Below are 23,122 nucleotides of genomic sequence, written 5' to 3'. Positions count from 1 at the left end.
CTATGGGCTTCAGGATCAGCTTGTTCAAGGCTGAAATGATGGCCCTGGGGCCATAACCCTCCTCCACCTAGTGGCTTTGCTCTTACAAGAAGCCTCTCCCTGTTGTCTCAGATGGGGACCCGGCTTCCCAAGTCTGTTTCCCAGGATTTTCCTGCAAGAGCCTGGACATGCCCATCCCCCAATGGATCCCTGTGGCCCAAAGATGGGGAGGTGGGAGTGACTTAGGACTGAGTCACATGCCCTATCCAGGCTACACCCACGGGGGAGAGGGAGACCCCCTGGGACATCTGGGGTGGCAGCTTGGTAGGAAGGCAGCTTTAGGGAAAGTGCGAATGCCAAGGCATCCACCTCTTCAGAGAAAGAGGTAAACAGAAGGCAGCTCTAGGAGGGCTCCCAGGGGGTCCCCCGGTAATGGAGGGGCTGCTGTAGAGGCCAGAGCTGGCTTACCTGGACTCGTTCCTCAAAGGGGGGCTCAAGAGGCAATGGGGCATGGAGTATGGGTAGTAGACCCAAGACCAGGCCGTTCCTCTCTCTGGTCTGGCCTGGGGTGAGCATAGGGTTGAAGTGGAAGGACGACCTCGTAGGAGCTCAGGGAGCAGGCTGGCATTTATGGAGTGACTGCTGTATGTGGGAGCCCTGACCTAACCTTCCAGAACAAAAGAAACAAATGTTGACTGTTGCTGTTGAATGCACCCCTTCCCCCCCACCCCCCAGAGGCCTGTAAGGTTGGTAGTATCCGCCCTGTAGGGATCAGGAAACCCAGACTCAGAGAAGAAGACCAAGGGTGAGGCCAGGCCAGGCTCTGCTTAGTTCCCTGCGGGTCAGGCTGGAAACTGGCTGGGGCTGTGAGGTTGGGGGTCACCTCTGTGCCACCTCCTGGGGCACCAGTCCCGAGCCAGGCTGAGTTGAGGCCTGTGGGGCAGGCGGCCCTGACTCTGCAGATCAGCCCCATCCCTGTGTCAGCTCCACATCTATTAAGGACCCACCCGAGGGGCGAATAAAACCCCCTGGGCCCCGGCTCTCATGAAACTTTCACCCTCCCCGTCTCTGGCCTCAGTTTTCCCTTCAGTGAAATGGAACCAGCCAGGCCCGCAGCAGGTCAGCCCCCCCAGAGGGCAGCTCTGGGAGGCCAGGGACGGGCTGAGATTTATTCAGCCGCCCCGGGCACCGTGCCTGGCACACGGGTGGCGCCCAATAAATGCTTGCTTGAGCAGGACTAGTCCTCAATAAATAACAGCTGTTGTCGACGCTGGCGGGGCAGGCGAGGCCAGCGAGGGAGGGGGGCTCCCCCCTCCCCCACCCTCCACCGGCGGGGGGGGGGCCCTCCCCTCCCCTCCCCTCCGGGCTCCATTCCTTCCCCTTGCCCCCCCACACCCCTGCGCTGCCTCCTCCTCCTCCATCCCCCACCTCCTCCCGCCTCTTTTCATTCAATCTCCCCTCCCCCACCCCTCTTCCCCTTACCCCTACCCAATTCTTCCTCCCTCCCCTCCCCCACCCGCTTCTCTCCCCTCCCCCACCTGCCACCTTACACACACACACACACACACCCGCCTCCCCCTCCTCCCCCCACCTCAGCCCCCCCCCGCCTCCCCCCTGCCTCCCCCTCCCCCCGCCCCCACCGCGGGGCCGGTCCGGGCGGGGCGGCCCGAGCTCCCGGGTCCCTGGCTCGGGTCCAGCCCGCGGCCCAGGCCGGGCGGCGGCGGCGGCGGCGGCGGGCGGGGTTCTGGCCGCGCGCGGTTTGGGGGTTTTTTATAACCCTGGCAGGCGGCTCAGGAAGTGCCTTCCCCGCGCCCCCTCCCCCGGCCACGCCGCCGCGCTCGCTCCCTCCCTTCCTGCGCAGGGCGGCGAGACGGCGGCGGAGACGGCGGACGGAGGCCCCGGGCGGGCGGGCGCGCGGCCGCAGGTAGAGGCGGGCGGCGCGGCGGGGAGCGGGCCCCGCGGGGCGGCGGCGGGCGCGGGGCGGGGCGGCGCGGGGCGGCCGCGGGCGACCTTGTGTGTCCGCGTCGGGCGGGGCGGGCCGCGGGCCCGGGTCTGTGGACGGTCCGGCCGCGGGGGCCCCGGGTGTGTGCGACACCGAGGTCACGCGGGCGCCCGCCTGGGTTCGTGTGCCGCCCGCGCGCGTGTGTCGGGGAGCGTGAGGGCATCCACGTAGGTGTGAGCGCTGCGAGGCTGCATGTGTGAGTCTGCACGAAACTGCCCACGAGCGTCTGGGTGTGTTTGACTTTGTGTGCGATGCTCCGGGGCGGGGTGTGTGTGTGTGTGTGTGTGTGTGTGCGCGCGCGCGCATAGGTGTGAGTGTAAGCCAGTGTGTGCACGGAGGCAAGCGTCTGCTCTGCGTGTCGATGTCTGGCGAGGTGTGAGCGTCTCTGTGCAGCCTCCGGGTGGGTCTGAGTGTAACAAGTGTGTGTACGTGCGCGTAAGTGAGCGTGTCCGGTGTGTTCGTCAAGGTCTGCGGGACTCCGAGTCCGCCCGCTGCCTGGCGTGAGCGTGTGAACGAGTGTGTACGTGTCTGTGTGTGTAGGCCCAAGTGTGTGTTTGTCTCCGGGTCGTCTTGTGTGTGTGAATGAGCGTGTACGTGCGTGTGCACAGAGGTCTGCAGAGTGTGTAGCCGTGTGTCTGGTGCGTTTGCCTCGGGACGTGTGTGTCCTGAGTGTGTCCTGAGTGTGCCGGGGTGGGAGTCCTTTGTGGGTGTGCGGTGTCCAGCTGTCCAGTTGTCGGCCCCCGGCTGCGCAGGTGGGGTCACCCTCGCGTGTCCGTCGCGCCCCGCGTGTGTTTGTGTGTCTGGGCGTGGGAGTGGCACCTTCCACCTCCCCCGGGTCGGTCGCCGAGGCCACAGCCGCCCGTCGCCGAGCGTCTCCAGCCCGTCGGGCGCGGGGCCTTTAATTAGCGGCCGGTCGGGGGGGACCCGCCGGGGCGCCGGCCCCCCTGCCCCCTCCTGCCGCAGGCCGCGGGCGGGCCTTTGTCTGCTCTCCCGGCGGGGTCTGCCCCCCGCCCCGCCAGATGCGCGGCGCCCGGCGGGGGGAGGGACGGAGGGAGGGGGGCGGCGCGGGGAGGCCTCTGCCCGGGCGGCCTCCGCGCAGGCCTCCACCGAGGGGCCGGTCTCCCCGCACGGCCCGGGAGGTCTGGGCGTGGAGCGGCGGCTCCTTCCCGGATCCTGGGCTGGGACGGAGCCTCGGCTGTTTCCGGGCCGCTTCCGCGCGGCATTTCCTCCTCCAGCGCTGGCACCGGCCCGCCGCGGGCCGCCTCCCTCCTGCCTCCGGGGAGGAGGGGCCGGGAGGGGCGGCCAAGCCTGGGCACGCGCGCGCGTGCGTGCGCGCGCACACAGCCACCCGGGCACACGCAGGGCCACACGCAGGGTCACATGGGCACACACACCACCCACAAAGTCGCTTCCCCGGTTACGCACGCACGCGGTCACGCGCACATCGCCGGGGAGACCCCCTGCTGGTGCCCCCTGGCCCGGCTGGGAGGGCCCTGGAAGCCCCTAACCCCCCACCATCAGTACCACTTTCTCCCCAGACCCACTGACCTGTTGCCACTACCCCCAAGCGCCACCACCCTGCAGGCCGGGCCACTGTCCGGTTTCCTCTTCCCTGCCTCGCTCTGGCAGATACCTGTGTGCCCTCCCCCTCCGGACCCTTCCCCATCCCCACCCACCCCTGCTGGGTCCTTCCACACCCATCCCCACCTGAGCCAGAAGCACAAGGGAGGCTGCGAGGTCGAGGAGAGGAGGGGCCCAGCCCCAGAGGACGGTGGTGAGGACTTCAGGGGTGGGGAGCAAGCAGGAGAGGCAGAAAGACCCTGCAGCCAGGACCAGAGCCACTGTGGGAGGAAGATTCTGCAGCGGGCCTGGCAGTGCAGGAAAGGAGAGGGGCAGGATTGGGGGCAGGGGGTTCCAGCCTCACACTGCTACGGAGATTGTGGCCACCTCGGCTGGGAGGGGAAAAGGGTTAAGGCAGGGAGAGGGTCAGGAGAACCTGACCAGGAAGGGGTTTCTTCCGAGCTGGTCAAGGTCTCCAGGATGGAATTGAGGAGAGGAGGCAAGAGGAGATGGGGGCAGGGGGAGGCAGAGGAGGGAGGAGGGAGCTTTGGTGAAGGACCAGGAACTGAGGGGGGATGGACTCCAAGAGGAGGTTCACCAGGGTCGGAGTATTCTCAGCCACCCCTGAACTTCAGACCCAGCCCAGCTCCTCCTCACTGCCCCCTCCCTGTCCAGGCGCTGAAGAAGAGGTGCTGAGGCCCAGAGGGGCTCACGCACAGGTGTCCCGACACCACGCCACCAACTGAAGCCCCCCAAAGGTAAAAAAACAAACCAAAAAACAAGGGGGTAATCATTTGCCCAGCCGAAGGGAGGAGTAGGGTCACAGAGTGTCTTGGAGTGAGGTCCCCATTGCTGGAGGGGTCCAAGCAGGAGCGGGTAATGTCAACTTCTAAGTCTGCATCTTGTTGAAAACCTGGCTCCGTCCCTCAGGCGCTGAACTGCCCTGTTTGGAGATCGACTCTCAGACTTGGCCAGGCTGCAAAGAAAACAAGACAGTGTGTGATTAAGGGGGAAACAGCACAGAAGAGGAGGAGGAGGAGGAGGAGGGTGGAGACCGGAGTGGGGAGGAGGGTTTGGCACAGGGTAGTGGCCCAAAGTGGTGTCTGTGCGCAGCAGGCTGGCCCGGTGCAGATGCCAGAGAAACAGACCTGCTGGGCAAGCCTAGAGCTTCCAGAAAGAAGAATCTGAAAGGAGAAGGAGCAGAACCAGGGGCCCGGCTGGTAGTACAAGGGTGGAGGAGAGGTCACAGGGACAGAGGCCACCTGTTGGGGTTCCCCGCCCCGCTGGCGGGGTGAATAGCACTACCCATGGCAGGGGATCCAGTGGCAAGGCCCAGGTCAGACGAGGTTCGTGGGGGGAGCCAAGGACTTGCTTCTGGTTTAATCTGGGCTGCAAATGCCTACTGACCAACACAGCCTTCAAGTGTGTCCGAGGCCAGCCTCCCCCTCGGGCACTCTGCCCAGCCACACTGGCCCTTGTGGTCCTGGGCAGGTCCAGCAAGTTCCTCCCTGCCCCCGGGCCTTTGCCCCTGCTGCTCCTCTCTCTGGGCACCTTCTCCTGTCTCTTCACATGATGAATTTCTTCTCCTTCCCCTCACCACGCCTGCTTATGAGCCTCCCAGTTATTTCTTCCGGAGAGCTTGTCACAAGCTGAACTCCTCTCACGGGGGTCACTCCCCGAGACAGCCTCTCGGTGGGCAGGGACGGGATCCGTACCATGCAGAGTTGTTACCTAGTGAACCAATCCTCAGGATTATTGTGGAAATGAAATGGTGTGAAAACACTCAGGCCAGTTGCTGACACGTAGTAGGTGTCCACAGAGCCAAAATCCCTGCGTATCCTAACAGTAGAGAGAGGATGAGGCAGGGGTGGGGGCAGGGGGACATCTGAGTGAGGAAATGCCACGGGCATCCTTGGGGATGGGAGTGAGGGGCCTTGGCACTGGCCACACCGGGCAGCAGGACCAGGCACCCGCCCCCCCGACCCACCTCCTCCCTCCCAGGAGCCCGGTGATGCTGCCCAGGCTGTGAACAGGGGAGGCGGTGCTGTGGGGGCTGCCGGCAGCCGGGGCTGGAGAGAGACATGTGGACACGTGGCCTCTATGGCTCCCGCCTGCCAGATCCTCCGCTGGGCCCTCACCCTGGGGCTGGGCCTCACATTCGAAGTCATACATGCCTTCCGGTCTCAAGGTAGGGGTGTCCAGGGGCAGCATGGGGAGGGAATAAGGAGCCGAGGAAGGGTCAGTGGGGCTGGGATGGCAGTCACTTGGGGGAGGGCCCTGGGGTCAGCGAGGTCAGCATCATTGCCCCGTAGCCACGCAACTCAGACGTGGACCATTCATTCCCCGGGCTCACCGCAAGCCTCTGACCCTCACCCACAGATGAGTTCCTGTCCAGTCTGGAGAGCTATGAGATCGCCTTCCCCACTCGAGTGGACCACAATGGGGCACTGCTGGCCTTCTCACCCCCGGCTCCCCGGAGGCAGCGCCGGGGCACAAGGCCAGCGACAGAGTCCCGCCTCTTCTACAAGGTGGCTGCACCGAGCACCCACTTCCTGCTGAACCTAACCCGCAGCCCCCGCCTTCTAGCAGGGCACGTCTCCGTGGAGTACTGGACACGGGAGGGCCTGGCGTGGCAGAGGGCTGCCCGGCCCCACTGCCTCTACGCCGGCCACTTGCAGGGCCAGGCCGGCAGCTCCCACGTGGCCATCAGCACCTGTGGGGGCCTGGTAAGCAGGAGGAAATGCCCACGAGTTTAGGAGTTAAGAAAAGCACTTCTAAGTATAGGTCTGGGAAGGAATCATGGTGGATGTTTTTTGTAAGATTTCATTTATTTATTCATGAGACACAGAGAGAGAGGCAGAGACATAAGCAGAGGGAGAAGCAGGCTCCCTGTGGGAGAGTCCGATGTGGGACTTGATCCCAGGACCCCAGGATCACGACCTGAGCGAAGGCAGATGCTCAACCACTAAGCCACCCAAGCGCCCTATGGTGGATATTTTTTTAAGCATTTTGAGCTAATCCAAAGGATTATTTTAGGATGCGGCTAAAGCAGAACTTAGAGGAAAATGTGTAGCCCTGGGGTCAGGCTGAAAATTGATGAACTGAACTTCGTCCTCAGGAAGTTAAAGAGGAAATAGCAACATAAAGCCAGGAAGAGAGAGAGAATGAAATCATAAAGACAGAGCAGGGTCCCGCTGGGAACCAGATTCTGATCCAAGCCCTCTGCCTACCCCCCCGACCCCCAGCACGGCCTGATCGTGGCAGATGAAGAAGAATATTTGATCGAGCCCCTGCAAGGTGGGCCCAAAGGGGCCCAGGGCCCAGAGGAGAGTGGCCCCCATGTGGTGTACAAGCGCTCCTCTCTGCGTCACCCCCACCTGGACACAGCCTGTGGAGTGAGAGGTACATCTGTCTTTCTGGGGACGGGCAGAGGGGCTGCATGTCTTTGGCTCGAGGCAGAGGTTGGCGGCAGCGTCTCTCCCTCCAGGAGGTTGGCAGGTAGCTATGTGCAGGGAGAAGGGGCAGCCAGCCAGAGAGCAGGACCGCAGGGCGGTGCAACAGCCCACCCATCACTGCCGTAGTCCGATGGCCCAGCAGAGAGTGAGACAGGCAGCTGGACAGCCAGACCGGTGCTCAGGTGTAAAACCGTCCATCTCCAGGATTACTGTGTGCCCAGGTGGTTACGCGGCCGGGGAGGGGCCGATACTGCCGAGCCACTGCACAGTGAGAGCAGGGTACAGAAGGTCCGATTCACAGTCAGACTCGCAGGAGGACAGTTGTATGACCAGACGTTCCGAAGGTGGGAGAAAAAGGAAGCGAGACGAGATAGATATCTACAGGGGCGGTTGTGCCAGTGCCGAGCGCAGGGACCTCACAGGGGGAATGCGATCTGACGTGTGGGAGTGGGACACCGTGGCAAACCTACAACCACAGTCAGTTGTAGAAGCAGGAAATGAGGGTGGTGTCACAGTCGGATGGCCAGTGGGACCGCCAGGCAGTAAGACCATCGGGCAGTGGGTTTCTACAGCTACCCAGTTGGGCAGCACGTTGTTGAGAACGTGGCACAGTTGGAAGGCCACAGTCGTAGAAGCGCACAGCTCCGGTGCTGAGGCAGGTGGCTACACACATATATTTGGGCAACGGAACTGTCAGGAAGGTGTCCGGTCATGCCGGTTGTTGTGGGGTCCAGGGTGGCTGTTCAACCCACCCGTTTGGCAGTGGGACAGCCACATCCTCATAGAACCTGTCACCGGGGTAATGGACCTTTTTGTAGGACTAGACATGGTACAACCAGGACACCCAGTAGCAGGAGAATGAGGGGTCTGACGGCCTATTGGGCAGATGCGCCATCAGGCAGGTTCTTGGACAATAAGAGCCGGCAACAGAATGACCAGAAATTGTCCATCCAGACGAGAAACCGTGGAAGGGGCGGCCGTGGTGGCTGCGCACCCTGAAGCCGCCACCTGCCAGGCCCCTGGGGAATGAAACAGAGCGTGGCCAGCCAGGCCTGAAGCGCTCGGTCAGCCGAGAGCGCTACGTGGAGACCCTGGTGGTGGCCGACAAGATGATGGTGGCCTACCACGGGCGCCGAGACGTGGAACAGTACGTGCTGGCCATCATGAACATTGTAAGTGCCTCCCCCTCCCTGGCCATGGAGCCCCGAGACCTGGAGAAGGGGTGTCATCATCCCCCCCACTAGCCGTGACCTGAGGCTAGGGAACCCGAATGGAGGGGGCAGAGTGAGAAAGGAAGCCCACGTGTGGCTAGAAATCTTGGCCGGGGGCCCACAGGCTGCTGGGTCCACGCTCCCAGCTCTTCTCCTTTATAGCTGTGTGCCCTCAGACACGACACTGCCCCTCTGTGCCTTGGTTTACCCACCTGTGAAATGGGATAATAACAGTACCTCCTTCACAAGGCTAAAGTGGTTGCAGCAAAGCGATAAAGTGCTTGGAACCGCACCTGGCACGCGCGAGGTGCTGTGTGAGCACCTGCTGCCTAAACTGAGGACACGGCGTGCGCATACTTGCCGAGGTTAGCAGTACACACGTGGGCACGCATCTGTGTGCAGCCGAACTGGCCTGCAGGCACCTACCTGTGACTTCACGTGGGTGACCTCGCTGACCCATGCTCAGAATCTCTCCAGTGCCCCTACCAGATGCCGTCAAGACTCTGGATCTCTCTGAGCCTCAGTTTCCACCTTTGCAAAAGGGTATCGTAATAGTATCCACCATGGAGGGTACGAGTCGGGGGGAGGGAAGCCAGACAGAGCGTTTGGCACACGGTAAGAGCCCAACAAGTGGCACTGTTGTTTCACTGAAGCCACAAGGGAAGAGAAAAGGCAGACAGATGGCCCGATGTGTTGACAGCATCGGGTGTGATGGTGCTATGTCCTGCCCTAGCCCTGCTGCGCCCCCCCCCCCACCCCGGACTTTCAGAGTTGTCTAGAACCTGCCAGGGTTTCTGTGGGTTTCCACATGGGACAGTGATGGCCCAGGCTCCAAGACCACTGCACATTGTGGCCTCCACTGCACATCTGTGCCCACTCACCCCAGGCCTCCTCCTCCTCCTCCCTCGCCACTGTCTGCAGAGCTTCCTGCCCCCCACACTTCCACCTTCTCATGGTGCTGCTCAAATTGGTACCTTTATTTTCTTTAAGATTTTATTTATTTATCAGAGAGAGAGAGAGTGTGTGCGCACAAGCAGGGGGAGTGGCGGGGGAGAGGGAGAAGCAGCCTCCCTGCCGAGCAGGGAACCCAATGCAGGGTTCAATCCCAGGACCCCGGGATCATGACCCAAGCCGAAGGCAGACCTTTAACTGACTGAGCCACCCAGGTGCCCCCAAATTAGTGCCCTTGGACAGCTGTGGAATGAGACCAAATGTGCACATCCCTCAGGCCACCCCTGGGCAGACACACTTGAGGCAGCTGCAGGGGTGCATAGGGATGGAGGACAAATGCACAAGCTGAACAGGGGTGAGTCAGAAAGCAATGGACTGGTAAGCAACCAGCACTTCGGGGGCAGGCTTACCCAGACACGAATCCTACTCGTGGCACCTCCCTGCTGTGTGTCCTAACCTCTCCGTGTGTCGGTTTGCCCCTCTGTAAAATGGGGATGACAAGGGTACCTATTTGGGCGGAGATCTACACAGCAGGCTTAGCCCGAGGCCCGGCACACGGGAGGTACTTGGTCAAAGAGGGCTACTGCCATCATGTCGCTTTTTGTCTTCTGCTCTGGGCTCCTCTTAAGACTCGGTCTCTCTTGTTTCTTGGAGGTCAGGTTGCCAAACTTTTCCAGGACTCGAGTCTGGGAAACATCGTTAATATCCTGGTGACACGCCTCATCCTGCTCACAGAGGACCAGGTGCGAGGGCCCCACCACCTGCCCCCAACACCAGCGCTGCCTGCCCTCCCCAGGGTGGCTGGCGCCCATGCCCCTGTCTGTCTGTCCGCAGCCCACCCTGGAGATCACCCACCACGCCGGGAAGTCCCTGGACAGCTTCTGTAAGTGGCAGAAATCCATCGTGAACCGCAGCGGCCATGGCAACGCCATTCCGGAGAACGGTGTGGCCAACCATGACACAGCGGTGCTCATCACGCGGTGAGGGGCGGGGAGGACCCCAGGACGTGGGCCGGGGGATCGAGTGGTCCCAGGGACCATCCAGGTCCAAGCAGGGGTCACTTCTGCTGGGAGATGGGAGAGGCTGAGGAGCTACAGCCGCCCCAGTGGGGAGCCAGGGGTGGGGAGGGGTTGCTGGGAGCCTGAGAGCTGGTGGGGGGTGGGGAGCAGGGGGAGGGCAGGCAGGGACAGTTGAGCCACTTGGGCACAGACACACTCATTTGCTCACCATCTCATTGATGCAGTGGGTCAGCCACTTACGCGCCCCCAGCATCCCCAAGGTCTGCTGGGGGCAGAGCACAGGGCTCCAGGTGAGAGGCAGGTAGTGCCTCCCAGGAGAAATGAGCCTCCGGAGATGGTTCTGGTGGCACCAGCAGGGCTTAAGGGAGGCCGCCCAGCCCCTGACCCCGCCCCTCTCCTTCCACAGCTATGACATCTGCATCTATAGGAACAAACCCTGTGGCACTCTAGGTACTTAAACCCTGTAGGCTTCAGGCCCCCATGAAGGCAGTGGACGGGGTGACCCCGGCCCTGGCGGGGTGGGGACCGGGCAGGGTGGATGGGCTGTCCTGCAACTCCTGAGCCCAGCCCAGCCCCCACGCGCCCGTCCCCCAGGCCTGGCCCCCGTGGGCGGGATGTGCGAGCGCGAGCGGAGCTGCAGCATTAACGAGGACATCGGCCTGGCCACCGCCTTCACCATCGCCCATGAGATTGGACACACGTGAGGCTGGGGACAGCGCAAGGGGAGGACGGGCCGGCCAGGCAGCTTCCTCGGGCACCGGCGGAGCTGACACTGCTCTCCCCAGGTTTGGCATGAACCACGACGGCGTGGGCAACAGCTGCGGGGCCCGCGGCCAGGACCCGGCCAAGCTCATGGCCGCCCACATCACCATGAAGACCAACCCTTTCGTGTGGTCATCCTGCAGCCGCGACTACATCACCAGCTTTCTGGAGTGAGGACGTGCCCGCCTGCCTGCCCACACTCATGCTCGCCTTGGCTGGGGAAGGGTCTGGAAGCCGGAGCTGCCTCTGGGAGGGGTCCTGTTCCCTGCAGGGCTGCGCCCCAGGACCCGCACCCAGCCGGGGCGCCCTGAGCCCTGTGCCTGCAGCCCCCTAACATGACAGCTACTTTCTTCTCACCGCAGCTCGGGCCTGGGGCTGTGCCTGAACAACCGGCCCCCCAGACAGGACTTCGTGTACCCAACGGTGGCACCTGGCCAGGCCTATGACGCAGATGAACAGTGCCGCTTCCAACATGGAGTCAAATCGCGTCAGTGTAAATACGGGGTAGAGAGAGCCTTCCTGCTTTCCTTCCTGGGAGGGGAGGGGCCGCAGGGGGTGGGAGAGCCGGGGAGGGGGTGAGCCCCCGTGGGGACCAGGGGGAAAGAGGTGCATGGGTGTACAAATGTCACGCACGCTCAGACAGTGACTGGGATGGAGAATGGGATCTCCTGGTCTTGCAGACCTCTGATTTGGGGGCTGGGCTGGGGAGAGCTTGGGCACCACTTCTCTCCAGTATATCAGGCCACCAGTGGGCTGCAGCAGACTCAAGTCCCAGGCCCCCTAGCTGGGCAGTTTTTAACCAAACATTCCAACTGGGGTGGAAATAGCTCCCTGGGACAGCCCATCTTCCCCACTTGGCAAAGAAACTGGATAGAGCCTTCCAAGGGCACCCTGTCTTCAATCCTCACATCCCCCACCAACTGGTTCACAAGATCACCCAGCCCCAACCCTTGGGGTTTCCTAACCACCCTCCTCACTCTTTGTGAGATTTAGATTGACATCCCGAAGCTGCATCCTTTCATAGAGAAGCAAACTGGGGGGTCCCAGTCCCAGCTGCCCCCAGGAAGCTGGAAGCCTACTGGCTTCCTCGAGATTCCAGAGATCAGTTTGCAGGGCCACGTCCAAGCTAAGGCCATGTTCACTCAACACAGGAACAGGCAGCTGTTCAAACGCCCTCTCGTCATTCCAGTGCACGACAAGGAGACATAGCCTGGAATAATTTTTCCGTAGTCTGCTCTTGCCCACCCTCCCCAACTTGGCTGGTAACCACAGCACCCTTAACAAAATTCCTAACAGATCTGGAAGCTACCCTTGAGCATCTGCTGTATCCCAGGTTTCCCAACAATGATGACAATGGCTGACATTTACCGAGCGCTCGCTATGTGCTAAGCATGTGATCTGTATCCTCTCCCTTAAACTCTTTCGACAACCCTGCTATTCCCACCTTACAGATGAAGGGACTGGGGCATAGGGAGGGTGCCTTGCCCAATGTCACAGTTGGAGAACGTGTCAGAGCTGGGACTCAAATCCAGAGCTCTCTGTGGCTCCAAATTTTATAATGAGGCAGGGGAGGAGAGGAGGTGCTGGAATATGGAGCACGGACCAGTGCTGGCTGTATGCTGAATTGATTCTTCCTTTTATTTCTCCAAGGAACATTTTCGTGGCACCCCTGACAAAGGGCAAAATTATTGACTATAACTTGGCTAACGTGTATTAAGAGCTGGGCCTAGTACCTACTCCAGAGATAGCTGTGGTCACTGTTACACAGTAACAGGGCATTTATGCAATCCCTCTCAGATCTACTCGTCACATGCCTCTCAGCCTTTTTTGTAGGCAAGGCCCATCTCCTAGATGAAAAAACGGGGTGGGGGGGTGTGTCCCTGTGGGAGCTTAAGTCTCCCAGAGTGGCCCAGAGCTCATTCACATACAACACAGCGCCTCCGTGTGGAGAGGAGGAAGAGTGGGACCAGAATAGCCATTCTCTTTAAGAGGTGTCAGAAGTAGGATTGGGATTTCCCCCCTCCCCCCACCCCGTGTTATTTTTACAAATGGCCAGGAGGACACAGGCCAAGTGAAGCCAGAAAACCAGGCTGAGTTTTTAGCTGGGACATGTCCTCTGAAGGAGCAGAAGGCAGGGACTCTGCAGGACGTTTGAAGGAGCCGGCTTGAGAACAACCTTCTGAACTTCTCATGTGTGTGTGCAAGAAGTGTCTCTCAGAGGCTGGCCCTTACTGCAGCCGTCGATTGGTCCAGTCCCAAATCGCCAAAACTTAAAAGGATGAGGTTCAAAGAGGAAATGACACATGATTATAAAAAGGAGAGTGAAGGATCTCCACTATGGGGGGGGGGGCAGGCCTGGGAGGTGGGTCAGGATGTATGCTAGAGGGTCAGAGATTTGGCCACGCCTAAACCCAGTGAGGTTTGTCCAGGAATATTAATCTAAAGGGCCCAAGTGACTTCCTGGGACTGGTCCAGCCCAAGCAGGATTCTGACAGGAAGGAGGGCAGATTTTTCAGGGGTGGCGGGGAGTAGAGGAATGTCCCACCCAAATCCAGCCTGCCCTTGTTCCTGTCCAGCCTTCCATAGGTTAAAAGCTTTGGGAGCTTCCTCAGTGTGGGGGAGGGGGGGCAACAAGGAGGACCACCAGCTGGAGAAAATTAGAGACAAGGCCTTTGACCTGAGCCACCTTCCAGGCCAGGGTGTTCAGAATTCCTTCCTCCCAGAGACTGCTTCACCCATCCCAGCAAGGAATGCAGAACCGTCTTCATTCCTCAGCAGGTCTGGAGACTCAGGAGGCACCAGCATGATGAGATCACAGACCCAGCCCATGAAAGGCCTGGGTTAGAGCCCAGGCTGCCTCTCATCAGAAGCTGTGTGACCCCTAGCAAGTGACTTGGCCCGTCTGGGCCTTGGTTGTCTCACAGTGTAATGGGGGTAGTAAGGCCTAAGGCTGCTTACGGCGCACAAGGACGCTGGCTAAGTGCCGCTCACAAGGCAGAGGGGAGGTCTCAGGCCATGCCCCACAGGAGGATCCAAGAAGGTTCCTTGAGACCCAGCCGAGGGGCGCGGGGGGGGGGGGGGCCACTGCTAGGCGGCAGTGAGGGGGTCACCGCCGGAGGGAGGTGGACGGGGGGCGAGCCTGAGCGGGCGCCTTGGCCCGCAGGAGGTCTGCAGCGAGCTGTGGTGTCTGAGCAAGAGCAACCGGTGCATCACCAACAGCATTCCAGCCGCCGAGGGCACGCTGTGCCAGACGCACACCATCGACAAGGGGGTGAGCGCCGGCCCGGGCCGCCAGCTGGGCCCCGCCCCTTGTCCTTGGGCCACGCCCCCGTGCTGCCGCGGGGGGTTTCCATCGGCTCTGGCCACGCCCCCTTCCCTTAGGCCACGCCCTCCGCGCAGCCGCGGAGGGGTCCAGCTGTTCTGGCCACGCCCTCCGTGCCGCCGCGGAGGGTTTCCATTGGCTCTGGTCACGCCCCTGCCTTAGGCCACGCCCCTGCCTTTGGCCCCGCCCTCCGCGCCGCCGCGGAGGGTTTCCATTGGCTCTGGTTACGCCCCTGCCTTAGGCCACGCCCTCCGTGCCGCCGCGGGGGTGGGGTTCCATCGGCTCTGGCCACGCCCCTCGCCCGCAGGCCCCGCCCAGGGCAGAGGCCGCCCCCTGCCCCGTCTCCGCCGCGCCTGTCCCAGAGCGAGTTCCACCGCCCGGCGGGGACCGCAGGCTTAGGCCGTGGCCCGGTGCTGCCTGTGTCCGGGTCCCCAGACCCCACTTGCACCCAAGCGCCCTTCCGTCCCACCCGAGGTGTACTGAGACCTCGGGGGTGGGGGGGTGGCGGGGCAGGAAAGAACTGCGGACTCGTCCCCTCCCACCCCCGCAGTGGTGCTACAAGCGCGTGTGTGTCCCCTTCGGGTCGCGGCCGGAGGGCGTGGACGGGGCCTGGGGCCCGTGGACCCCGTGGGGCGACTGCAGCCGGACGTGCGGCGGCGGCGTGTCCTCCTCCAGCCGGCACTGCGACAGCCCCAGGTCAGCCCTCAGGACCCTTTGTAAAGAGCCGGGGCGGGCCCGGCCCTCTATCCCCCCCCACCCGCCCCATATCTCTTCTGTCCCCCCCGCCCCACCTCTTCCAGGCCAACAATCGGAGGCAAGTACTGCCTGGGTGAGAGGCGGCGACACCGCTCCTGCAACACCGACGTGAGTTCCCCAGGACCCCAAGGCGGCATCCTCGGCCCCTCTTGCGCGCCCCCCCCCCCGCCCCGTGCCCTGCCCTCCCGACACTGCCCCAGGGCCCCCGTGCCGACCCACCCGGCACCCCCCACAAGCGCCTGGCTCCTTCCAGTTCTCAGTAGATGCCTCTCCCACCTTGAACTCGCTTGACCCCCACAACCTCCTCCAGCTATAGCGCGCCCCACCCCTGCCCCAAAGCTGCCACTCTGCTCCCTGTCACCAAACCCAGGGGCCACGTTTTGGTCCTCTGCTCACACTCCTTTCTGATATCTGACCAGGAACCTCGGCTTCTGTCCAAAACCCCCACCACTGTCCTGCCCTGACCCGAGTCCTGTGCTCCCAGCTCCTCCTGCTACACCTACCTCCTCTGTCTCCACTGCTGCCCCTTTTATAAATGCCAGGGTCCCCAATGGCTGGTTGGGGTTTCTGACTGCAAATGAGTCTGTGGGTCCACACCCAATAAGCACAAGGCCTACCGCAGCAGGGGTTGCTCAGAGGGCAGGGAGAGCTTTGGAGTGAGGGGTGGGTGGTCTTCTCAGCCCCACCTACAGGGCCTGTCTCCAGGAAGTCCCCACGCCCCCTCCTTTCTAGGGCTGCTGTCTCAAGAAAGGCCTCATGGTCTGAAACTAGAAACCAGAAACCCAGCCAGCTTGCCCTAAACTCTAATGAGTCACCCCCACTCTCACCTGGCCCTCCACAGCCTCCTCCCTGGCTCCTCTGCCTTCAGCTTCACCCCTTCAACCCATCCCTGTGCTAAGCATCAGTCTTCTGGCCTCAGGCCTTTGCCCTAACTCCATCCCCCACACCTGGCCTCCCTCCCTCTCCCCCTCTCTTGCTCCCAGGACTGTCCCCCAGGCTCCCAGGACTTCAGGGAAATGCAGTGCTCTGAATTTGACAGCGTCCCCTTCCGTGGAAAATTCTACACGTGGAAGACATACCGAGGAGGTGAGTGAGGGTCCCAGGAGGTCATGGGGCAGTGGAGGCCAGCAGCAGGTGGATACAGCATCATGGGGTCTACGGTGAGCACCCCCTCACCCAAGGAACCAAAGAGCCCAGGATGTGGCTCAACAGCTCCTCCACTGGACGCTGGGGACCCCAACTCCCTCTGCCCAACTCACCCATCCTGGTTGGGTCTAGGGCCCGTCCCTCTTTGCCTCACCTCCCCCATCGAGCAAGCAGGGAGTCCCAGGTGGCCTGGCCCTGGGTCTGACGGGGTTGTGCCCCCCAGGGGGCGTGAAGGCCTGTTCACTCACATGCCTGGCTGAAGGCTTCAACTTCTACACGGAGAGGGCAGCGGCCGTGGTGGACGGGACACCCTGCCGCCCGGACACAGTGGACATTTGTGTCAGTGGCGAGTGCAAGGTAGAGGGGGCTCCCAGAGAGAGGACAAGGGATAGGGAGTGGAGGGGGGCTCATTGACACTCCCACTTCCACCCCACCCCACCTCCCTAGCATGTGGGCTGCGACCGGGTCCTGGGCTCCGACCTGAGGGAGGACAAGTGCCGGGTTTGCGGTGGTGACGGCAGCGCCTGTGAAACCATCGAGGGGGTCTTCAGCCCAGCTTCACCTGCAATCGGTGAGAGATCCCCATTCCCTTTCCCTCTGCCCACTTGGTGACTGGGGCAGGATTGGCCCCATCACCATAGCCAGCATCAGCTACTCAGACCCAGGGGCCCAGTGGGGACTCCAGAAAGTCCCGGGGGCACAGCAATACCCCAGATCAGGGTCAGAGACTAGCTTGCACTCTGGTCCCTAAACTTTGGCAATTGAGATGCCAAGAGGGCAGGGACCTAAACCTTTCCCGGGAGCCTGGCTCTTGGTCTGGGACAGGGAGGGGTTGACCGCTCTCCATGGTCTGAGCTGGGGGCTTGAGGAACTCTGTGCTGGAGGAAAAAGCTAAGTCGGGGAGGGACACCTGCAGGGTGTGGTGAACTCGTGCTTCCGCACCTTGGGCTGAAGGAGAGAGACCCCAGGGAGGTCAGCGGGGGGACTTCTGGGAGCAAACACACAGTGAGGCCCCAGTGTAGGGTTCAGGGGATGGGGAGGGACCCAAGTCGGAAGTGATGGAGCCCCCAGCAAACCTAACTCCGTCTGTTAAAATCCCTGAGAATCACTGTGTGGGGTGGGGCCTCCACCGTGCTCCCCTCCCTCTGCGGGAGCCCAGCCTTGCCGCTCTCTGGGGTGTAGGGAGTGGATCGGACCATTGTGGTGGTCAGAGAGGCAGGACCGTTTGGGTTCAAACCCCAGCCCAGCCACTTCCTAGCTGTCAAACCTGGGCAAGCGGTTTAGCTTCTCTGAGCCTCAGTCTTAACATCTATAAGATGGGCGTGATGACACAGCTACTAACCAGGGCCAGAGCTGGGGATGCAGCGGGGTGTCCCTGTGAGCACCTAGTGTGGTAACAGTCAGCTGTTGCCTCAAGGGCCAGGAACGGGGGAGGTAGGCAGGTGTGGGGGAAGGGCCAAGTGGGCGACATCTGAGCTCCACTGTCCAGGGTATGAGGAAGTCGTCTGGATCCCCAAAGGCTCCGTCCACATCTTCATCCAGGACCTGAACCTCTCCCTCAGTCACCTGGGTGAGCTGGAGGTGGAGGGATGAGGACTGGGGGTCAGGAGGGGGTCAGTGTGGCTGGGGTTCTGACCCCTATGCTGTCCCCCTAGCTCTGAAGGGGGACCAGGAGTCCCTGCTTCTGGAGGGGCTGCCCGGGACCCCCCAGCCCCACCGCCTGCCCCTGGCTGGGACCACCTTTCAGCTGCGGCAGGGGCCAGATCACACGCAGAGCCTAGAAGCCCTGGGACCCATAAATGCGTCTCTCATCGTCATGGTAACGACAGCGGGGAGCAAGAGGACGTTAGCATCCTTGTGGGGACTAGAGCTTGGCTTCCCCTTGATGGCCCCCTCCCCCACCTCAGGTGCTGGCCCGGACTGAGCTGGCTGCCCTCCGCTACCGCTTCAACGCGCCCATCGCCCGAGATGCACTGCCCCCCTACTCCTGGCACTACGCACCCTGGACCAAGTGCTCGGCCCAGTGTGCCGGCGGTGAGGTCGGGGTGGGCTCAGGGGAGGGCACTGGTCACCGGGGCTGACCTGCTGGTCCTGGCAGGGCTGAGCGGGTCCCCTGCCCACCCCCAGGCAGCCAGGTGCAGGCCGTGGAGTGCCGCAATCAGCTGGACAGCTCGGCCGTGGCCCCCCACCATTGCAGTGCCCACAGCAAACTGCCCAAGAGGCAGCGCGCCTGCAACACAGAGCCCTGTCCGCCCGAGTGAGTGCCCGCCAGGTTGTGGGTCCGCGGGGAGGACAAGAGCAGGGGCGACAGTGCTGCTCAGGCCAGAGGAGCGTGTGCTCCCAGGCTTAGAGTGAAAGGGCTCCCCCCGGGGCGGGGTGGGGGTGGTCAGGGCTCTCCTGGAGTGAGTCAGAACCATGATGTTCTTTAGGCTCCTCCGGATAATCATGTCCGTGGGTGTGATGCACCCTCCCACCCCCAGAGTGGGTGCAGGGTGATGGTATTGAAGTGCAGGTTGGGGGTGCTCCCTGCAGAAGCAACAGGCTTGTCCCAGTTTCCAAAAAGATGGTTATTGGGGGAAAGAAGATGTGCCAGTACCCCGGAATCGGGGTACCATCCCCAGCCCGCTGGCTCAGACGCCCCCTCCCCGCAGCTGGGTGGTGGGCAACTGGTCGCGCTGCAGCCGCAGCTGTGATGCGGGTGTGCGCAGCCGCTCCGTCGTGTGCCAACGCCGCGTGTCAGCCGCCGAGGAGAAGGCGCTGGACGACAGCGCGTGCCCGCAGCCGCGCCCGCCGGTTCTGGAGGCCTGCCAAGGCCCCGCCTGCCCTCCCGAGTGGGCCGCCCTGGACTGGTCGGAGGTCAGCCGCCCCTTCCCCCCACGCCCAACCCACCCCTGTGCAGCGTGGGGTAGGGCCTGGGTCGCCCAGGATGGGTGCCCACGCGGGCGCCTCTCTGCGGCCACCAGCCCCGCCTGCTGGACCTAGCGCGCCCCCCACCTCCTCCGCTGACCCCTCCGGGCCCCCATTCCCCTGGTGCCTGCGGGGACTGGAGCGCCCACGAGCCGAACCCCCTCTCCAACTGCAGTGCACCCCGAGCTGCGGGCCCGGCCTCCGCCACCGCGTCGTCCTGTGCAAGAGCTCGGACCACCGCGCCACGCTGCCCCCCGCGCACTGCCCGCCCGCAGCCAAGCCTCCGGCCACCATGCGTTGCAACTTGCGCCGCTGTCCCCCGGCTCGCTGGGTGACGGGCGAGTGGGGCGAGGTAGGCCGGCGCCCTGGGGGGCGGGGGCGAGGGCAGGGGCGCCCCGGGGCCGGGCCGAGGCTCAGCAGCGACTCCCCGCAGTGCTCCGCGCAGTGCGGCATCGGGCAGCAGCAGCGCGCCGTGCGCTGCTCCAGCCACACGGGCCAGCCGTCCCGCGAGTGCGCAGAGGCTCTGCGGCCCCCGGCCACGCAGCAGTGCGAAGCCAAGTGCGACAGCGCGCCCCCCGGGGACGGCCCCGAAGGTATGTGGGACGGGAGCCCGGGGGACCCCAAGAGGGCCCCATCCAGGGGAAGCTACAGGAGAGCGTGGGAGTCCGGAAGTGGGCCTGGAGCGTCTCCAACCACCCAGGTGCCTTGCGGTGTCCCCTCCAGGCCATCCTTCACCACCCTCTCCCAGCAGACGTGTATTAAGCGCCACTGCATGCCAAGCTTTTTAGGATCCTTCTGGACACCCAAACCCAGGTCATTGCCCAGCCCCCCACCACCCTGCCCCCCACCTCCATGACCTTCATCCTAATTCATCTCCACCTGTACCATTAACTGCCAATTTTTTTTAATTTTCATTTGTTTAACTTATTTTTTAAGATTTTATTTATTTGTTCATGAGAGACACAGAGAGAGAGGCAGAGACAGGCAGAGGGCGAAGCAGGCTCCATGCAGGGAGCCTGATGTGGGACTCGATCCTGAAACTCCAGGATCACGCCCTGGGCTGAAGGCAGGTGCTCAACCGCTGAGCCACCGAGGGGTCCCTTTTTCTTTTTATTTATTTAAATTCAATTTGCCAATATATAGGATAACACCCAGGGCTCATCTCATCACGTGCCCTCCTTAATGCCCGTCACCCTGCCACCCTATCCCCTCACCCACCTCCCCTTCTGCAACCCTTCGAATTTTTTTCTTTAAATCAGAGTATCTCAACCTCAAGCACTATTGATGTTTTGGGCCAGATAATTCTTGGGGGGGCGGGGCTGCCCTAGGCCCATAGACTATTCAGCCCCACTCCTGACTTGGGTCTGTAACTGCCAACAGCGCTGGTGCCCCCAGTGGTGACAAGCAGAACCGTCTCCAGATCTGGCCAAATGTGCCCCTGGGGGACAAAATCGCCTTCCCTTGAGAACCACTGCTTTAAATGTGTACTTTTTTTTTTTTTCCACTTCAGTAAACTTATTTTCCATACAGGGCAATAGATCACTTGCTCTGGGCACTGGAACCAGACTGCCTGATTTGGGCTCCTTCCTCTGTGCCTTCTAATCTGTCAAGGGGGATAAATAATATCCTCACTAGAGGGGGTGCTCAAGAGGGAGAGGGAATAAAACAACCCACGTGAAGGCCTTATTTAGGCACGTGGCCCTGTCTCCTACGTCCCTGGCCAAGTGGGAGCCCGCACTATTGTCACAAACAGCCGGTTGATTACCATGAACACAAAATACACAAATACCCTGAAAAGGAGCGACTCCTCTGGAGCTCGAGGTCCTCCGTCTGTTACAAAGGGAAACGAGTGAGGATTACAGCCCCAAAGGGATCAAAAAAATAATTGAAAGGGAATACTTTTCTGAGGATTTCATGCTGGGTCCCAGTCCCAGACCCCGCACTCCCTCAAAGTCCTCCAGCAGCCTAGTGTCATGTGCAGGAGCCCCCCTTTACAGTTTATTATAAGCTCCCTTTGGGAGGCGAGGAGACCCGGGCACAGAGAAGCCGGGAAGACCAGCGCAGGCTGCAGACGCGCCCCTGGAGGAAGGGGGGAGCTCTGACCCCGCCCCCCCCTTCTCCCGCCCCGCTCCAGAGTGCAAGGATGTGAACAAGGTCGCCTACTGCCCCCTGGTGCTCAAATTTCAGTTCTGCAGCAGAGCCTACTTCCGCCAGATGTGCTGCAAAACCTGCCAGGGCCGCTAGGGGGCGCGCGGCCCCTGGAGCCACAGCTGGGCACCGGCGGGAGGGGACCGGCCAGCAGCTGGCCAGCCTGGAGGCGCCCCAGGGGGCGGGAGCTGGGGGTGCAGGGTGAGACGAAGCCGGAAGTTATTTATTGGGAACCCCCTCAGGGCCCCTGGCTGGGGGATGGAGAGGGGCTGGCCACCCCAGGGCCCCTCCTCGTCCCCTCTCCCGGTTCACAGTGAGACCCCCTCCAGGGTGGGCTTGAGGAGGGAACAACTGTTCGCCCTAGCGCCCTTTACACCCACTCCTAGGGAGCCCCCAATACTGCCCCCCCTTTGACCGGAATATGTACTGTGAAGAGTGGGGGTGGGGAGGGGGTCTGCCGGCGTCCTGCCCCCAGCACTGCCGATCCCTCCACTCTGAGCTGGGGGAGGAGGGGAGGGGGAGAGGAGGGTCTGTGTCCGCTCTGGGGGAGGGGGACTAGCACCACCTCCCTGATGCCCTCCCCCGGGCCAGACCAGCTACAGGGCTGAGGCAGAACGGGCCAGATCCACCACAACCTCTGCCCTGCCTGCCCTGGGGGGGACCCCGACATCCAGGCGCCCCTATCATGGTGCTACAGGCCCTGCCCTGGGGCCCACACACCCCTCGCCAGGAAGCCCTCCATCAATAAAGTTCTGTCTTGTGTAGATTTGCGTTACTGCATGTGTGTGTCAATATGTCAGTGTGTCAGAGTCACACGCAGTCCTTACCCTGAATGCAAGCAGCCGCGGCCCCTCGCAGGTGGTCCCCATCATCAGTCCCAAGGGGGCCTTTCACTAGCACAGACTAGAGCCCAGTGATTCTGCAGCTTCTCAAGGAGGGTCTCAGAGCTACCTCCCCACCTGCCACTTGGCACCTGCCATCCCGGCACCCGCCATCCCCGCACCCGCCCATCCCGGCACCCGCCCATCCCGGCACCCGCCATCCCCGCACCCGCCATCCCGGCACCTGCCATCCTGCGCACCCGCCATCCCCGCACCTACCATCCGGGCACCTGCCATCTCAGCACCTGCCATCCCGGCACCCGCCATCCCCGCACCCGCCATCCCGGCACCTGCCATCCTGGCACCCGCCATCCCGGCACCTGCCATCCCGGCACCTGCCATCCCGGCCACCACACCCCCAGGCACTCGGCACGCTCCTGCCGCACAGGCCTCGGGGCTCCCGGAAGTTCCACAATCTCCCACCATCTTCTGCTGGATCCCGGAGGAGGGGTGCCGGCTGCTAGAGCTGCTCCCCCCGCCCCCGCAGGTGTGCCCTCCCCTCTCCTTTTTCACCTGGTCAGCTCCAACTCGCCGTGTGGCCTCCGCGCAAGCGTCACCTCCGTGGGAAGCGCCCTCTGAAGCCAACAAGGGGAAGGGCCTCCTGCCTGCCCGCCCGCGGGCGCCGGAGGCATTGGTGAGGCTGCCCGGAGCCCAGCCCGGCGCCCAGCCCGGCGCCCTGCCCGAGATTCCGGGAGAAACGCGCCCCTGCCCAGATGGGGCCACTAGGGGGCGCGCGCCTCGCCCTCTTGTAGGCAGGGTGCTGGGTGCCGGGCGGAGCGCAGGGATACGGGGTGCTCGGCCTCCTCCCCGCCAGGCGGGTGGCTCGGAGCTGAGGACCCCTCCGAACTCCCGGCTCCTAGTGTCCAGAGGGGAGCGGGACGAGGCCGGCGGGTCTCCCAGGGTCAGGGTGTGGGCCAACACTTGATGACCCCTCTGTGTGCCAGGCCCTGAGGCGAGGGCCCGCGCCCCCATTTTATAAGAAAGTAGGGGGGCCCTGGAAGTAGCAGAGCTGGGGGGTATTAA

General features: G+C 62.6%; 1 protein-coding gene across 3 annotated transcripts; it reads left to right on the top strand.

The window, feature by feature from the left end:
• Nucleotides 1–1,770: 1,770 nt before the first annotated feature.
• On the top strand, nucleotides 1,771–21,982 carry ADAMTS10 (ADAM metallopeptidase with thrombospondin type 1 motif 10). 3 transcript variants are annotated; one of them, XM_055343564.1, is made up of 26 exons: nucleotides 1,772–1,903; nucleotides 4,217–4,299; nucleotides 5,543–5,729; nucleotides 5,921–6,267; nucleotides 6,787–6,943; nucleotides 7,951–8,168; nucleotides 9,818–9,901; nucleotides 9,993–10,138; nucleotides 10,584–10,627; nucleotides 10,772–10,877; nucleotides 10,963–11,109; nucleotides 11,302–11,443; nucleotides 14,103–14,210; nucleotides 14,812–14,957; nucleotides 15,062–15,125; nucleotides 16,001–16,103; nucleotides 16,387–16,520; nucleotides 16,611–16,734; nucleotides 17,653–17,733; nucleotides 17,819–17,982; nucleotides 18,071–18,197; nucleotides 18,291–18,420; nucleotides 18,815–19,019; nucleotides 19,246–19,422; nucleotides 19,504–19,663; nucleotides 21,205–21,982. In XM_055343564.1, exons 3-26 carry the CDS (start codon nucleotides 5,642–5,644, stop codon nucleotides 21,312–21,314), a joined length of 3,312 nt encoding a protein of 1,103 aa, XP_055199539.1. In that variant the 5' UTR covers nucleotides 1,772–1,903; nucleotides 4,217–4,299; nucleotides 5,543–5,641; the 3' UTR covers nucleotides 21,315–21,982. The 3 variants fall into 3 exon arrangements, with proteins under 3 accessions (XP_055199541.1, XP_055199539.1, XP_055199540.1); XM_055343565.1 differs by lacking the exon at nucleotides 1,772–1,903 and adding an exon at nucleotides 2,060–2,381; XM_055343566.1 differs by lacking the exon at nucleotides 21,205–21,982 and having other exon boundaries at nucleotides 1,771–1,903; nucleotides 18,295–18,420; nucleotides 19,504–19,639.
• The last annotated feature ends 1,140 nt before the right edge of the window (nucleotides 21,983–23,122 follow it).

Source organism: Nyctereutes procyonoides, unplaced genomic scaffold (genome assembly GCF_905146905.1).
Source record: "Nyctereutes procyonoides isolate TBG_1078 unplaced genomic scaffold, NYPRO_anot_genome, whole genome shotgun sequence".
Classification (NCBI taxonomy): domain Eukaryota; kingdom Metazoa; phylum Chordata; class Mammalia; order Carnivora; family Canidae; genus Nyctereutes; species Nyctereutes procyonoides.
This window is presented reverse-complemented; position numbering and strand designations above follow the sequence as displayed.

What these genes read in the sequence shown, in the direction of transcription:
- ADAMTS10 (XM_055343564.1), top strand. Translation starts at nt 5,642, where the DNA reads ATGGCTCCCGCCTGCCAGATCCTCCGCTGGGCCCTCACCCTGGGGCTG. An exon ending in CACAGCCTGTGGAGTGAGAG is followed by an intron (nt 6,944 to 7,950) that starts GTACATCTGTCT and finishes TTGTCCATCCAG; the next exon opens with ACGAGAAACCGTGGAAGGGG. An exon ending in CCCAGCTTCACCTGCAATCG is followed by an intron (nt 16,735 to 17,652) that starts GTGAGAGATCCC and finishes TCCACTGTCCAG; the next exon opens with GGTATGAGGAAGTCGTCTGG.